Source organism: Ascaphus truei, unplaced genomic scaffold (genome assembly GCF_040206685.1).
Source record: "Ascaphus truei isolate aAscTru1 unplaced genomic scaffold, aAscTru1.hap1 HAP1_SCAFFOLD_469, whole genome shotgun sequence".
In the NCBI taxonomy this organism is placed as follows: domain Eukaryota; kingdom Metazoa; phylum Chordata; class Amphibia; order Anura; family Ascaphidae; genus Ascaphus; species Ascaphus truei.
In genome coordinates this window covers 239,176-255,980 of record NW_027456800.1, presented here as the reverse complement: position 1 = coordinate 255,980, position 16,805 = coordinate 239,176, and the positions used below count along the sequence as shown (strand labels likewise).

The window sequence follows — 16,805 nt, the reverse complement described above, 5'->3', positions numbered from 1 at the left end:
CAAGCAGAGGTCGGCAACGAGGAGACTAGAACAGGACAGGCGAGCAGGGACAGGTCTGGGAGCAGGGACTGAGAACGGGAACAAACAGGGACAAGCCAGATTACCAGCAAGGGCCTTACTGCGAACAGACTCAAATACAGGTACAGGAACAGATCAGGATCAGAGGCATGTGCATAGGAGTCTGACTTGAAACAGAGGCAAGGGAGGAACAGGAAAGGGAGGTTTATATAGGCAGGCTGGGAGGTGGAGCACAGGTGCAGAGGTGTCAGGTATCAGAGTCTGGAATGTTCCTTAGTTTAGCAGCAGCACTCCCGGTGGACAAGTATAGGTACTGCAGGCTAGAACAAGACATTGAGAGTGGCAGCAGTCCCGGTGGCCAAGCATGGGTACAGCAGGCTAGAGAATATGACACAGGGCCAGGATTAAGTAATGCCCTAATGTCACCTGATTTAAAGGTATTGTTTGTCTATTCTCTTCCAGTTAGTGGGAGAATGTCAGTGTCTGCCTGCTGCCGTGTTTACCATAGACTGGTGGCTCCCCTGAGCACAAAATGGCGTCTGAGACTGTGGAGTCATTTGTTACTGAACACCAGAAACGTTTTAGCCGAGATAAAACATTGCACTGCGTCTTGTGCCCTGAATGCTTACAGAATACTATTTCTGAAGACGCTCCAACCCAAATGAATACGTTCTGTCATGGAGACTGTTGAGGCAGCTGTGAATGAGGAAAGTCTGCTTCTCTTATGTGTTCCAATCACTTCCCGCGGATTCAGACTTGCAGGAAGCTCTTTATTCGGATTGGGAGGACACATTTGAAGGAGAAATTAAGGAAGAACATGAGAAGATTGATGCTGTTGATAAGATCATTAGAGCAGGAAGACAGCCTATGGATATTGAGGGCAAGAAGGAAGATCTCAATACAGGGGATTGTGTTTCCCTGGAATCAAAGAGAGTCTGGTCAATTCATCAAGAATATAATTTCTAATGAGTGGCAACATCCAGAAAAGAGACTCTACATCCAAACATTTATTTTCCAAAATGTATTCATTTGCAACACAAGATGCACAACCCTGGGATAATCCCCTACTAGAATTGCAAGTATACTCTTAGAAGACGTTTCCTTCCAAGACCTTATGGAGAAGAAAATGGAGCAGTTCCTCCTACTTGTTTTTTTTTTTGTTCTTTGGCCCCCATTTTTACAGGATGAGGACCAGGGGTCCCCTGAGCAATACTATTTCCAAAAGTGTGTTAATCAGCAGAAGTTATTCTTTCCATAAATCTTTTGGACCTTCGGGCTATATCCCAAGCAATTGCACATTTTGCTCGTGTCCTAGGAGTTGCGCTGAAAGTCTTTTCAGACAACGGGTGGCACAAAGAGCTTACACTCAGTGAATGAGATCTGTTATATTATCTCTGAAGACTTCTTAATTAGCCAGAAAATGCATCCTGGCAAAGGGATGGTAAAGAAGGAAGTCTTTAATCAAGTAGTAGACGAATGGGGTTTGCCAGATGTGGATCTCATAGTAACAGACAACAACGCCAAACTGCCAGTATTGTGGTCCCGGTTAGGGGGCAACATACTTGTGACGATGGGGAGGATTTGGCCCGGGATTAAAGGGGTTACACCCCAATTGGCCACCCCCTGACTTCACCAGGGAGACAAGGGGTTAACTGGGCTGAGGTCCAGAAATGTGATTTAACCCTTGTTATGACATGAAAGTGTATATTCCCCTGTTCCCATGTTTTATTGTTATATCAATGTCTGCATCACACACACACTAGGATCCATCCGGGAGTACAAGGGTTAATAGTTCTTTAATGATTATAGCCCTTTGTGTAATTTTCCCGCCTTTTCAGGCACCATTTTGCAGGGTCCCATAGCCCGCCATTAGGGCTCAATGCATTCTAATGGCGAATCTTGCTGTTTTGGTCCTGTTTCCTGTGAAGACCAGCAGGTGGCGTCCGAGAGTAGGAGCGGCGGTTTCCCATTGTAAGTCAATGGGCCCATTGACTTCAATGAAGATTCCTCGAAGGAGATTTCCAGGAACGAGTTGGCTGCCATCCAAACCGCTTAACCGCAAAGCAGATACTTTTTCAATAAGAGAGCTTTGATCACTTAGCAGTCAAGTTCAACGACAAGTGGCGTGGGAATAAACAGTTCTAGAGCACCTAGAAATAAAATTCTTTTTGCCCCTAGTTCCTAGGCCTCCCCCCACTCGACCACAACCGGGTCCCCGAATCCTGGACCCCCGATAAGGGTCGAACCGAGAAGAGCGGGTCGCGCCATAGGTTCCAATGGCGGCGGCAGAAACAGCTCAAGAAAACGGCTAAGTGTAAAAAGCTGAAATTTAGGAATCCATAGCTCCGGTTCCGGAGGGTCCAGAGGGCCAGGGTTTGGGGTACCTGTAGTCACTGCTCCGGCATCGCTGCAGTACCATCCTTGACCCTCTTGGACCAACCCGATGGAGTATGGACCCCCTTGAAAGTTCGGGACTTTTCCCATAGACTCCATTGGCGGCCAATCTCCATTTGCCGGCTATGGCGGAAAACCCCCATTGACTTCAACGGCGGCATAGCCCCGTTGAAAGTCTATGGCGGCGGATTCCCAAAGCCGCCAACGGCGGCGGTTTGCCATTGAAAGTCTATGGCGGCGAAGCCCGTTGTTTTCAATGGAGATTTAGTGAAAAAACGTGATTTAATTTACAGCGGAGTTTATTGTATTAAAATAGGAAACGGTTTAAGGTGTATTTGTGTAACTCCGGTTCCGAAGGTCGTAGCAAGTTGCAAATTAGACCATATGTTGTCCCAGTTCCGGCATTGAGAACTGGGAAGTTTGGACCCGCTGGACCCAACGGAACCGGATATTTTAATATGTTTGTGTTTTATCCTTAACACTGTGTCCCCAGGTAGGGAAAGAAACCAGAGGGAATTCCTTTGGCCATAAGTTAGCAGATGGCCAGGGAAGCGCCCTAATGTCTAGAATGTAAGTGCTGTTCAAAGGAGTTTATCACCTACACTGTTTACAGGAGGGCGGAGATGACTCAAACCAGAGCAGGCTATAAGTGTCCCATTTCACACCTTACAACAAAGGGTTTCCTGCCAGAAATTCCGTTTAGTAGACTGGCTGGCATTCCTGATGCAAATGTGGGGCTGCAGAAATGAGACCCCAGAGTCCAACTGAGCATGTGCCAACTAGCTGGGGGGCAGGTATCAAAATGTGTTCCCATGTTAGTGAGTGGCTACAGGTAATTGAAAACCAATCATCTGTACTTAATGTTAAGGATAGGGTTACAAAAGGTTTATAAACGGTTGTCCACCCTTTATCCTGTGTTGTTCTTCTATACCATCTTGATTGCTGAGAGAAATGCTATGCAATGTCTGCATGCAAGGCCTTTTCATGGCTTTTCGTGTCTTGGGATGATGAAGAGTGCTGTATGAACTGCCAGTCCAGATGTGACTGTTTCATCATTTCCATCTTTAAGTAAGTGTCCATATTTTGCCTGTTATTTGTATATTTTGTGTGTTCACCTTTATCAAGGAATAAATTATATTTTATCATATCTAAGTCTCGTCCCAGTTCAACCCAGTTATATATATATATATATTATATTATATATTATATATATTTGGTGTAAATTGCAGCCTGTCATAAGTCACCGTGGCAATACTTAGAAGCAATGTAATTTCCATCTCTTCTAACCGTTTCGTCCTCTGCCAATGATGCAGAGCATCTTAACCACGGTGACTGGGGAGAAGGTGGAAGCTATTATAATAGTTCCTTTCTGGCAGAGAAGACCCTGGTTTGAGGGTCAGGTCTGGATGTGGAGTAGACTCTCTTTGGAAACTCACCATTCTCCCAGACCTCATTACACAGGGTCCAATCAGGCATCCCAGGGTAGCACTGCTGGCTTTGATGGCTCGGAGATTGAGAGGCGACATTTAAAAAAATATATATTTTTTTCAAATGAAGTCGTTAAAACCTTATAATGCACCAGGGAAAAAATCAACTTCTAAAGTCTACTACAGAGTATGTTCACATTTTCTTAAATAGTCCTCCCTTAAAGTCCATGTATCAGCACTGGGCATATTCTGGGAAATGCTGCATGCAATTCAAACGAATATTAGGCGGTTAATGAAAGGAGCTGGTAAGCGAAGATCCAGAATCTGTTCCCTTTTTCTAGCTTAGGATCTAAATCTAGTTCTGGAAGCCTTGACTAATGTTCCTTCTGAACCCCTATACCCGTTATCTGACAAGTTGCTTGCTCCTAATTACTTTGGAACACAGAAAAGAAAGGGGGAGCACAGGATGAGGGGTGATAGGATAAATGGAGGCTGTTAATGACCTCTGACAGGGGTCCAATAGGGTATACTTATACCTAAATGGATCTCTTGTCTGGAGTGTGGTGGGAGGGTAATGATGTTAAATTGTATAAGAATGTCACTTACACGGCCTATGCATCAAGGTATCTTTTGCTCCTCCTTCTTCCTTCCGGTGCGGATCTCCTCCTGCTCCTCTTGCGGCCGTCCCTCCTTGGGTTGGGGGGTATCTTCCTTGCTAGTGGGTGTAATCCTATAATGGTATCTGTTCTTCTCTGCGAATGTAGTATTGTCCCTTGTCGGTTATCGGTTCTTTGCAAGTTGGTATTGGGGTATAAGACTCCCTAACGAAGGTCTACATTGGCAGAGAAGAATAGATACCATTATAGGGTTTCACCCACCAGCCCGTGTGAGTGTTTGCCGTCTATTCTGCTTATTATAAAGTCTCTCTCTCCCCACTTCCAGCCAACACGGCCTAAGTTTACACCTCTTATATTTAAGAATTGCTTTGATCTAACTGGTTTCTTTTTGTGAGAGGGATACCTCGACAAAGAGCAAGAAGAGACCGAAGTAAGAGCAAGGAAGATACCCCCCAACCCAAGGAGGGACGGCCGCAGGAGGAGATCCGCACCGGAAGGAAGAAGGAGGAGCAAAAGATACCTTGATGCACGAGGCCGTGTAAGTGACATTCTTATACAATTTAACATCATTACCCTCCCACCACACTCCAGACAAGAGATCCATTTAGGTATAAGTATACCCTATTGCACCCGTCAGAGGTCATTAACATCCTCCATTTATCCTATCACCCCTCATCCTGTGCTCCCCCTTTCTTTTCTGTGTTCCAATTACCAGTAAGGGCCCGGGATAGATCCTGTTGGGGTCAGAGTCACCACGACGTTAAGGGGCAATATACCCCATGAAGGTTGTAATATACAATATACTCTATCTTTTCCACACCGCACGTTGAGTTAGCGCCCGGGTATTTTCTTGCTGTATTGTCCTAATTACTTTGGCCAGAAGAATTGGGGAGTGAGATTGTTGTGTACGGTATCACAGTTTCGCCCACAGGTGGTCGCAATTTTCCATATGAACCATGAAATTGCAGCGCCTTCATTCTGCCCCAATGCCAAGAGGAGAAAGAGAAACGTCCTCACTGTGTGGACGTTGTAAAGACATTATCTCACTATAATAATCAGCTGAAAGGGTGCAAATTATCTGATTTGTTTTCTGAGGGTTTTGCTGCCTCAATATCGTCAATAGCAAAATGGATCAGGGTTTGTATAGAAGAAGCCTACAAAGCCAAACAATGGGAGTCCACTACATTTTATGGCACATTTTTCAAAAGCCATGCCAACTCTTAGGCTAATGCGGTACAAAGTCAGAGGACATATTTAAGGCAGCTGTACAGTCCTCACAGAATACGTTCATTAGGCACTAAAAATTGGATATATTAGCCTCCAGTTGTTACGATCGCGTACGTCGCTGTGTACTGTCCAGGAGACAGACCCGCTAGGCAGAGAAGTAGGGGTCACAGTTCCAAGGTCGTCAACGATAGGCAAGAATAAGGCAGGCAGGACATGGCTTCCAGCAGGGAACAAGGTAACCCGAACCTTGCACAGGCAAGGAAGAGCGGGGAATGAAGCCTTATAAAGGGTGCTGGCAGGTGCAGGCAAAAAAGTCCAGAATGAGGCTAACTTCCTGCCTCGGCGGCCATGTTGGTAGAGGCAGATGTCCTGCTTCGGTGACCATTTTGGGAGATCCTAGTCGATCCAAAATGAGGCAGACTTCCTGCTTCGGCGGCCATGTTGGTAGAGGCAGATGTCCTGCTTCGGCGACCATGTTGGGAGATCCTAGTCGATCCAAAATGAGGCTGACTTCCTGCTTTGGCGGCCATGTTGGTAGAGGCAGATGTCCTGCCTCTGCAGCCATGTTTAGGGATCCTTATACCAGTGAGGCTAAATTTGGAGGGAAGGTTCAGTACTGCAAGCAGTCACTCCAGATGGCTCCCATGCTAGTTAGAGGGGCTGCGTTAGGACCGCCACCACCCCCATTGGTGTGCACTGCCATGGGGGATGATGAAGATATTTTCGTTATCTTTCTTTGAGTCCCTCCAAGTTGCAAGTAACTGTGCATGTCACAGACTCCCTGTTTGGCCTGCTGGGCTCCTTGTGCCTTGTATCCTGCTTCCAGTCCCCGGCATCCCAAGGCCTTCTTGCATAGCAGCCCCGGCGCTGCTTTCCTTGTTCCTGGCAGACTTCGCCTTCGCCGCGCTGTAGCGGCTACGCTGGTTTCCCCAGAGTTTCCTGTGGCGTGTCTGCACCTCTGGTTCCTGCTTCCTCCAAGTGAAGTCACTCCTGGCCTTTTCCTGACGCACTGCAGCACCTTCGCTGAAGCATCTCCGCTGCAGTGGCTTCTCTCCAGGTTCTAGCCCCCTGTGCTGAAGTACCTTCACCCAAGATTTCCTGTGGATGACCTCGGCTTGTTTCCTTGACCACCGCTCCTGTGCCGCCTGCCTTGACCCCTGCCTGGATAACGTTAACCCTACTTTCTCCAATCCTGACCTGGCTATGTCTGACTATGGAATCCGCACTCCGGACCTGACTCCATGGCCTAAGGTCGGTGCTTATACATCCCCACCTCAGCCCCGCGGTCCGGTACCAGTTTGTGGCAAGCACGTACGTTACACTGTGTCTGTCTCTGTGTGACTGTCTCTCTGTCTCTCTGTCTGTCTCTCTCTCTCTGTGTGTCTGTGTGTCTGTCTCTCTCTCTCTCTCTGTGTCTGTGTCTGTGTGTCTGTCTCTCGTTTTGAGTTTCCTGCCACAAGCAACATGGCCGCTTCAGGCCCCCCAAGGCGGAGCTTCCTCAGTTTTAGCCTCTTACCTCATACATCCGACTGCTGATTGGCTCGCAAAGGGGGTGGGGCCCGATTACAAAGCGAGCATGTACTTTTCAACGTAACTTTATTGGAACAAAAGCATCGCCGTATAAATAAAACGGATCCTTTCTCTGCTTAGTCCCCGATAAAAGTGCCCTCCTCACCCCAACGCAAGTCAGTGGGAGAGAAGGAGACTCCCCGGCCCAAAGTCCCTGAACAGTCACATTTTGGTTCTCTCAAACCCCGCCCCCTTCTCAAACCCCGCCCCTTCTCGCAACCCCCCGCCCCTTCTCGCAAACCCCACCCTTTCTCTCAAACCCCGCCCCCTTCTCAAACCCCGCCCCTTCTCGCAAACCCCCGCCCCTTCTCGCAAACCCCGCCCCTTCTCGCAAACCCCACCCCCTTGTCTCTCGCTCACCTCCCACGTTCCACGTCACCGATGGTCTCCGGCAGACACACGTTCACCGTCTCCGGCAGAAGGAAAGCTACCAAGCCGCACACCACAGCGACGGAGCAGAACGTGACCTGGGGCAGGGGGGGCCAGAAATCATCCAGGAGTATGACGAGGGGGGCAACACAGACCCCAATGCGCCCCACGAAGGCGGTGTAGCCAATACCATTCTGCCTGAGAGATAAAGGGAGCACACCAGCTACAATGTATACTGAACATCAACTAAGGATCGCAGTCTTATTCCGTATACGCCCCGCGCTCTCACCCGTCTTATTCCGTATACGCCCCGCGCTCTCACCCGTCTTATTCCGTATACGCCCCGCGCTCTCACCCGTCTTATTCCGTATACGCCCCGCGCTCTCACCCGTCTTATTCCGTATACGCCCCACGCTCTCACCCGTTTTATTCCGTATACGCCCCGCGCTCTCACCCGTCTTATTCCGTATACGCCCCGCGCTCTCACCCATCTTGTTACTTCTACGCCCCGTGCTCTCACCCATCTTGTTACTTCTACGCCCCGCGCTCTCACCCATCTTGTTACTTCTACGCCCCGTGCTCTCTCTCGTCTTGTTACTTCTACGCCCCGTGCTCTCTCTCGTCTTGTTACTTCTACGCCCCGTGCTCTCTCGTCTTGTTACTTCTACGCCCCGTGCTCTCTCTCGTCTTGTTACTTCTACGCCCCGCGCTCTCTCTCGTCTTGTTACTTCTACGCCCCGTGCTCTCTCGTCTTGTTACTTCTATGCCCCGCGCTCTCTCGTCTTGTTACTTCTACGCCCCGTGCTCTCTCATCTTGTTACTTCTACGCCCCGTGCTCTCTCTCGTCTTGTTACTTCTACGCCCCGTTCTCTCTCTCATCTTGTTACTTCTACGCCCCGCGCTCTCACCCATCTTGTTACTTCTACGCCCCGTGCTCTCTCTCGTCTTGTTACTTCTACGCCCCGTGCTCTCTCTCGTCTTGTTACTTCTACGCCCCGTGCTCTCTCTCGTCTTGTTACTTCTACGCCCCGTGCTCTCTCGTCTTGTTACTTCTACGCCCCGTGCTCTCTCGTCTTGTTACTTCTACGCCCCGTGCTCTCTCTCGTCTTGTTAGTTCTACGCCCCGTGCTCTCTCTCGTCTTGTTACTTCTACGCCCCGTGCTCTCTCGTCTTGTTACTTCTACGCCCCGTGCTCTCTCGTCTTGTTACTTCTACGCCCCGCGCTCTCTCGTCTTGTTACTTCTACGCCCCGTGCTCTCTCTCGTCTTGTTACTTCTACGCCCCGTGCTCTCTCGTCTTGTTACTTCTACGCCCCGTGCTCTCTCGTCTTGTTACTTCTACGCCCCGTTCTCTCTCTTATCTTGTTACTTCTACGCCCCGCGCTCTCACCCATCTTGTTACTTCTACGCCCCGTGCTCTCTCTCGTCTTGTTACTTCTACGCCCCGTGCTCTCTCTCGTCTTGTTACTTCTACGCCCCGTGCTCTCTCTCGTCTTGTTACTTCTACGCCCCGTGCTCTCTCGTCTTGTTACTTCTACGCCCCGTGCTCTCTCGTCTTGTTACTTCTACGCCCCGCGCTCTCTCGTCTTGTTACTTCTACGCCCCGCGCTCTCTCGTCTTGTTACTTCTACGCCCCGCGCTCTCTCGTCTTGTTACTTCTACGCCCCGTGCTCTCTCTCGTCTTGTTACTTCTACGCCCCGTGCTCTCTCGTCTTGTTACTTCTACGCCCCGCGCTCTCTCGTCTTGTTACTTCTACGCCCCGTGCTCTCTCTCGTCTTGTTACTTCTACGCCCCGCGCTCTCTCGTCTTGTTACTTCTACGCCCCGTGCTCTCTCTCGTCTTGTTACTTCTACGCCCCGTGCTCTCTCGTCTTGTTACTTCTACGCCCCGCGCTCTCTCTCGTCTTGTTACTTCTACGCCCCGTGCTCTCTCGTCTTGTTACTTCTACGCCCCGCGCTCTCTCGTCTTGTTACTTCTATGCCCCGTGCTCTCTCTCGTCTTGTTACTTCTACGCCCCGAGCTCTCTCTCGTCTTGTTACTTCTACGCCCCGTGCTCTCTCTCGTCTTGTTACTTCTACGCCCCGTGCTCTCTCTCGTCTTGTTAATTCTACGCCCCGCGCTCTCTCTCGTCTTGTTACTTCTACGCCCCGTGCTCTCTCGTCTTGTTACTTCTACGCCCCGTGCTCTCTCTCGTCTTGTTACTTCTACGCCCCGCGCTCTCTCTCGTCTTGTTACTTCTACGCCCCGCGCTCTCTCTCGTCTTGTTACTCTACGCCCCGCGCTCTCTCTCGTCTTGTTACTTCTACGCCCCGCGCTCTCTCTCGTCTTGTTACTCTACGCCCCGTTCTCTCTCTCGTCTTGTTACTCTACGCCCCGCGCTCTCTCTCGTCTTGTTACTCTACGCCCCGTGCTCTCTCTCGTCTTGTTACTTCTACGCCCCGCGCTCTCTCTCGTCTTGTTACTTCTACGCCCCGCGCTCTCTCTCGTCTTGTTACTCTACGCCCCGCGCTCTCTCTCGTCTTGTTACTTCTACGCCCCGCGCTCTCTCTCGTCTTGTTACTCTACGCCCCGTTCTCTCTCTCGTCTTGTTACTCTACGCCCCGCGCTCTCTCTCCTCTCGTTACTTCTACGCCCCGTGCGCTCTCATATTGTTACTCCTACGCCCTGCGCTCAGTACCTGACCACGGTGGGGTACATCTCTGCTGTGTACAGGATGACCGCAGTGAAGGCCGCTTCCGAGAATCCTTTCCCAATAATTGCCACAGCTGCACGCAGGGGGCCCAGCGCTGCAGAACAACCCTTAATGTTACTGCCGGTGTCTTGTCCTGACTCCGTTACCAAACCCGTCACCTTGTCTGGGTGTAATACAGGATCCTTCACAGGCTGGGATACCACAATATCCCTATCATTAATACCCAATCAATGGGATGGGCTACAATGTCATAGTACTCTTGTGATTAATACTGTCTGGGTTGTCATAGTATCCCTATGACTGATACTCACTGGCTGGGATGTCAGAGTATTCTGAGCATCAGTCTGGTTATTACTCACTGGCTGGGCTGTCAGAGTACCCTGAGTATCAGTCTGGTTATTACTCACTGGCTGGGCTGTCAGAGTACCCTGAGTATCAGTCTGGTTATTACTCACTGGCTGGGCTGTCAGAGTACCCTGAGTATCAGTCTGGTTATTACTCACTGGCTGGGCTGTCAAAGTACCCTGAGTATCAGTCTGGTTATTACTCACTGGCTGGGCTGTCAGAGTATTCTGAGTATCAGTCTGGTTATTACTCACTGGCTGGGCTGTCAGAGTACCCTGAGTATCAGTCTGGTTATTACTCACTGGCTGGGCTGTCAGAGTACCCTGAGTATCAGTCTGGTTATTACTCACTGGCTGGGCTGTCAAAGTACCCTGAGTATCAGTCTGGTTATTACTCACTGGCTGGGCTGTCAGAGTATTCTGAGTATCAGTCTGGTTATTACTCACTGGCTGGGCTGTCAGAGTACCCTGAGTATCAGTCTGGTTATTACTCACTGGCTGGGCTGTCAGAGTATTCTGAGTATCTGTCTGGTTATAACTCACTGGCTGGGCTGTCAGAGTACCCTGAGTATCAGTCTGGTTATTACTCACTGGCTGGGCTGTCAGAGTACCCTGAGTATCAGTCTGGTTATTACTCACTGGCTGGGCTGTCAGAGTACCCTGAGTATCAGTCTGGTTATAACTCACTGGCTGGGCTGTCAGAGTACCCTGAGTATCAGTCTGGTTATTACTCACTGGCTGGGCTGTCAGAGTACCCTGAGTATCAGTCTGGTTATTACTCACTGGCTGGGCTGTCAGAGTTCCCTGAGTATCAGTCTGGTTATTACTCACTGGCTGGGCTGTCAGAGTACCCTGAGTATCAGTCTGGTTATTACTCACTGGCTGGGCTGTCAGAGTACCCTGAGTATCAGTCTGGTTATTACTCACTGGCTGGGCTGTCAGAGTACCCTGAGTATCAGTCTGGTTATTACTCACTGGCTGGGCTGTCAGAGTACCCTGAGTATCAGTCTGGTTATTACTCACTGGCTGGGCTGTCAGAGTACCCTGAGTATCAGTCTGGTTATTACTCACTGACTGGGCTGTCAGAGTACCCTGAGTATCAGTCTGGTTATTACTCACTGGCTGGGCTGTCAGAGTACCCTGAGTATCAGTCTGGTTATTACTCACTGGCTGGGCTGTCAGAGTACCCTGAGTATCAGTCTGGTTATTATTCACTGGCTGGGCTGTCAGAGTACCCTGAGTATCAGTCTGGTTATTACTCACTGGCTGGGCTGTCAGAGTACCCTGAGTATCAGTCTGGTTATTACTCACTGGCTGGGCTGTCAGAGTACCCTGAGTATCAGTCTGGTTATTACTCACTGGCTGGGCTGTCAGATTACCCTGAGTATCAGTCTGGTTATTATTCACTGGCTGGGCTGTCAGAGTACCCTGAGTATCAGTCTGGTTATTACTCACTGGCTGGGCTGTCAGAGTACCCTGAGTATCAGTCTGGTTATAACTCACTGGCTGGGCTGTCAGAGTACCCTGAGTATCAGTCTGGTTATTACTCACTGGCTGGGCTGTCAGAGTACCCTGAGTATCAGTCTGGTTATTACTCACTGGCTGGGCTGTCAGAGTACCCTGAGTATCAGTCTGGTTATTACTCACTGGCTGGGCTGTCAGAGTACCCTGAGTATCAGTCTGGTTATAACTCACTGGCTGGGCTGTCAGAGTACCCTGAGTATCAGTCTGGTTATTACTCACTGGCTGGGCTGTCAGAGTACCCTGAGTATCAGTCTGGTTATTACTCACTGGCTGGGCTGTCAGAGTTCCCTGAGTATCAGTCTGGTTATTACTCACTGGCTGGGCTGTCAGAGTACCCTGAGTATCAGTCTGGTTATTACTCACTGGCTGGGCTGTCAGAGTACCCTGAGTATCAGTCTGGTTATTACTCACTGGCTGGGCTGTCAGAGTACCCTGAGTATCAGTCTGGTTATTACTCACTGGCTGGGCTGTCAGAGTACCCTGAGTATCAGTCTGGTTATTACTCACTGGTTGGGATCACAGTGTTGACCCCTATAGAGATGCCGCTGACCAGCAGAGTGAGCGCCTGAGTTCTCCGCCGGCCCAAGCCGTTCATGAGGAAGTAGACGCCCAGCTTGGCTGGGAACTCCACCAGCCCGTAGAGGCAATGAGTGACGAAGATGTCCAGCCCGAAGCCTGTGATACTCAGACTGATCCCGTAATACGTGGACGCCACGCCAAACCTGCGTCAGGAGACAGGAACCAAGCGCTGTCATGTCTGTCACACCTCACGCAGCGTGACAAACACCAGGGATCTATAATCACTGCATTGGGACAGGCCCAAGAGACCTCTGGCCCGTGGAGACTGACCCCCCCACTGCAGGGTGGCACAGTGACAGAGGGGACCACTGAAGCCTGACCCCCCCCACTGCAGGGTGGCACAGTGACAGACTGAGGGGACGCGGAAGCCTGACCCCCCCACTGCAGGGTGGCACAGTGACAGAGGGGACCGCTGAAGCCTGCCCCCCCCCCCACTGCAGGGTGGCACAGTGACACTGAGGGGACCGCTGAATCCTGCCCCCCCCCCACTGCAGGGTGGCACAGTGACACTGAGGGGACCGCTGAAGCCTGACCCTCCCACTGCAGGGTGGCACAGTGACAGGGACTGAGGGGACCGCTGAAGCCTGCCCCCCCCCCCACTGCAGGGTGGCACAGTGACACTGAAGCCTGCCCCCCCCCACTGCAGGGTGGCACAGTGACAGAGACTGAGGGGACCGCTGAAGCCTGACCCCCCCCCCACTGCAGGGTGGCACAGTGACAGAGACTGAGGGGACCTCTGAAGCCTGACCCCCCCCACTGCAGGGTGGCTCAGTGACAGACTGAGGGGACCGCTGAAGCCTGCCCCCCCCCCACTGCAGGGTGGCACAGTGACAGAGACTGAGGGGACCTCTGAAGCCTGACCCCCCCCCCCACTGCAGGGTGGCACAGTGACCGACTGAGGGGACCGCTGAAGCCTGACCCCCCCCACTGCAGGGTGGCACAGTGACAGACTGAGGGGACCGCTGAAGCCTGACCCCCCCCCCCCCCACTGCAGGGTGGCACAGTGACAGAGACTGAGGGGACCGCTGAAGCCTGACCCCCCCCCCCCACTGCAGGGTGGCACAGTGACAGAGACTGAGGGGACGCTGAAGCCTGCCCCCCCCCCCCCACTGCAGGGTGGCACAGTGACAGAGACTGAGGGGACGCTGAAGCCTGCCCCCCCCCCCCCACTGCAGGGTGGCACAGTGACAGAGACTGAGGGGACCGCTGAAGCCTGCCCCCCCCCCCACTGCAGGGTGGCACAGTGACAGAGACTGAGGGGACAGCTGAAGCCTGCCCCCCCCCCCCACTGCAGGGTGGCACAGTGACAGACTGAGGGGACGCTGAAGCCTGCCCCCCCCCACTGCAGGGTGGCACAGTGACAGACTGAGGGGACAGCTGAAGCCTGACCCACCCCCCCCCACTGCAGGGTGGCACAGTGACAGAGACTGAGGGGACCGCTGAAGCCTGACCCCCCCCCCCCACTGCAGGGTGGCACAGTGACAGACTGAGGGAACCGCTGAAGCCTGCCCCCCCCCACTGCAGGGTGGCACAGTGACAGAGACTGAGGGGACGCTGAAGCCTGCCCCCCCCCCCCCCCCACTGCAGGGTGGCACAGTGACAGAGACTGAGGGGACCGCTGAAGCCTGCCCCCCCCCCACTGCAGGGTGGCACAGTGACAGAGACTGAGGGGACGCTGAAGCCTGCCCCCCCCCCCCCCCACTGCAGGGTGGCACAGTGACAGAGACTGAGGGGACCGCTGAAGCCTGCCCCCCCCCCCCCACTGCAGGGTGGCACAGTGACAGAGACTGAGGGGACCGCTGAAGCCTGCCCCCCCCCCCCCCACTGCAGGGTGGCACAGTGACAGACTGAGGGGACGCTGAAGCCCCCCCCCCCACTGCAGGGTGGCACAGTGACAGAGACTGAGGGGACGCTGAAGCCTGCCCCCCCCCCCCCACTGCAAGGTGGTACAGTGACAGACTGAGGGGACCGCTGAAGCCCCCCCCCCCACTGCAGGGTGGCACAGTGACAGACTGAGGGGACGCTGAAGCCTGCCCCCCCCCCACTGCAGGGTGGCACAGTGACAGACTGAGGGGACGCTGAAGCCTGACCCCCCCCCCCCCCCCACTGCAGGGTGGCACAGTGACAGAGACTGAGGGGACCGCTGAAGCCTGACTCCCCCCCCCCCACTGCAGGGTGACACAGTGACAGACTGAGGGGACCGCTGAAGCCTGACTCCCCCCCCCCCACTGCAGGGTGACACAGTGACAGAGACCGAGGGGACCGCTGAAGCCTGACTCCCCCCCCCCCCCCACTGCAGGGTGACACAGTGACAGACTGAGATCTGTGGTTATTGAAAGGGGACATAGTGGCACAGATTAAATTGACCTATAGCCCATAGAGTTTGTCCTTCCCGCCACAGAGTGTCACCGACAGAAGGGACACCTGGAATCAGTCCCTATCACCTCAGGGTGACAGCGACACATGATGGGGACCTCCTGAAGTCTGTCCCTCCCACCACAGTGACACAGAGGGGACCTCTGGAGCCTGTCCCTGCCAACACAGTGTGACATAGACAGAGAGCCCGGACAGACGTCCCTTCCCCCGCAGTGTCACAGTGACACGGACGGAGACCCCAGTATGTATAGATGGTCTTCTCACCACACCGCCCCCGCACACAGTGACACAGAGGGAGAGACCCCAGTATGTACAGATGTCTCCTCACCACACCGCCCCCGCACACAGTGACACAGACGGGGAGACCCCAGTACGTATAGATGTCTCCTCACCACACCGCCCCCGCACACAGTGACACAGAGGGGGAGACCCCAGTATGTATATATGGTCTCCTCACCACACCGCCCCCGCACACAGTGACACAGACGGGGAGACCCCAGTATGTATAGATGGTCTCCTCACCACACCGCCCCCGCACACAGTGACACAGACGGGGAGACCCCAGTATGTATAGATGGTCTCCTCACCACACCGCCCCCGCACAAAGTGACAAAGACGGAGAGACCCCAGTATGTATAGATGTCTCCTCACCACACCGCCCCCGCACACAGTGACACAGAGGGAGAGACCCCAGTATGTATAGATGGTCTCCTCTCCACACCGCCCCCGCACACAGTGACACAGTGACACAGACGGGGAGACCCCAGTATGTATAGATGTCTCCTCACCACACCGCCCCCGCACACAGTGACACAGACGGAGAGACCCCAGTACGTATAGATGTCTCCTCACCACACCGCCCCCGCACACAGTGACACAGACGGGGAGACCCCAGTATGTATATATGGTCTCCTCACCACACCGCCCCCGCACACAGTGACACAGACGGGGAGACCCCAGTACGTATAGATGTCTCCTCACCACACCGCCCCCGCACACAGTGACACAGACGGAGAGACCCCAGTACGTATAGATGTCTCCTCACCACACCGCCCCCGCACACAGTGACACACAGGGAGAGACCCCAGTATGTATAGATGTCTCCTCACCACACCGCCCCCGCACACAGTGACACAGACGGGGAGACCCCAGTACGTATAGATGTCTCCTCACCACACCGCCCCCGCACACAGTGACACAGACGGGGAGACCCCAGTATGTACAGATGGTCTCCTCACCACACCGCCCCCGCACACAGTGACACAGACGGGGAGACCCCAGTACGTATAGATGTCTCCTCACCACACCGCCCCCGCACACAGTGTCACAGACGGGGAGACCCCAGTATGTATAGATGTCTCCTCACCACACCGCCCCCGCACACAGTGACACAGACGGGGAGACCCCAGTATGTATAGATGTCTCTTCACCACACCGCCCCCGCACACAGTGACACAGAGGGGGAGACCCCAGTATGTACAGATGTCTCCTCACCACACCGCCCCCGCACACAGTGACACAGACGCAGAGACCCCAGTATGTATATATGGTCTCCTCACCACACCGCCCCCGCACACAGTGACACAGACGGGGAGACCCCAGTATGTATAGATGTCTCCTCACCACACCGCCCCCGCACACAGTGACACAGACGGGGAGACCCCAGTAT

General features: G+C 53.1%; 1 protein-coding gene across 1 annotated transcript in view; it reads right to left on the bottom strand.

Annotated features, from left to right (window-relative positions):
- Window positions 1-16,805, bottom strand: part of LOC142484923 (solute carrier family 22 member 7-like) — a 185,349-nt gene that overhangs the window by 4,651 nt on the left and 163,893 nt on the right. Inside the window, exons 7-9 of the mRNA XM_075584175.1 lie at window positions 12,689-12,903; window positions 10,299-10,407; window positions 7,613-7,819 (exon numbers count right to left, since the gene is read on the bottom strand). Coding sequence (XP_075440290.1) covers window positions 7,613-7,819; window positions 10,299-10,407; window positions 12,689-12,903 — 531 coding nt within the window. The remainder of the gene's footprint in view (window positions 1-7,612; window positions 7,820-10,298; window positions 10,408-12,688; window positions 12,904-16,805) is intronic.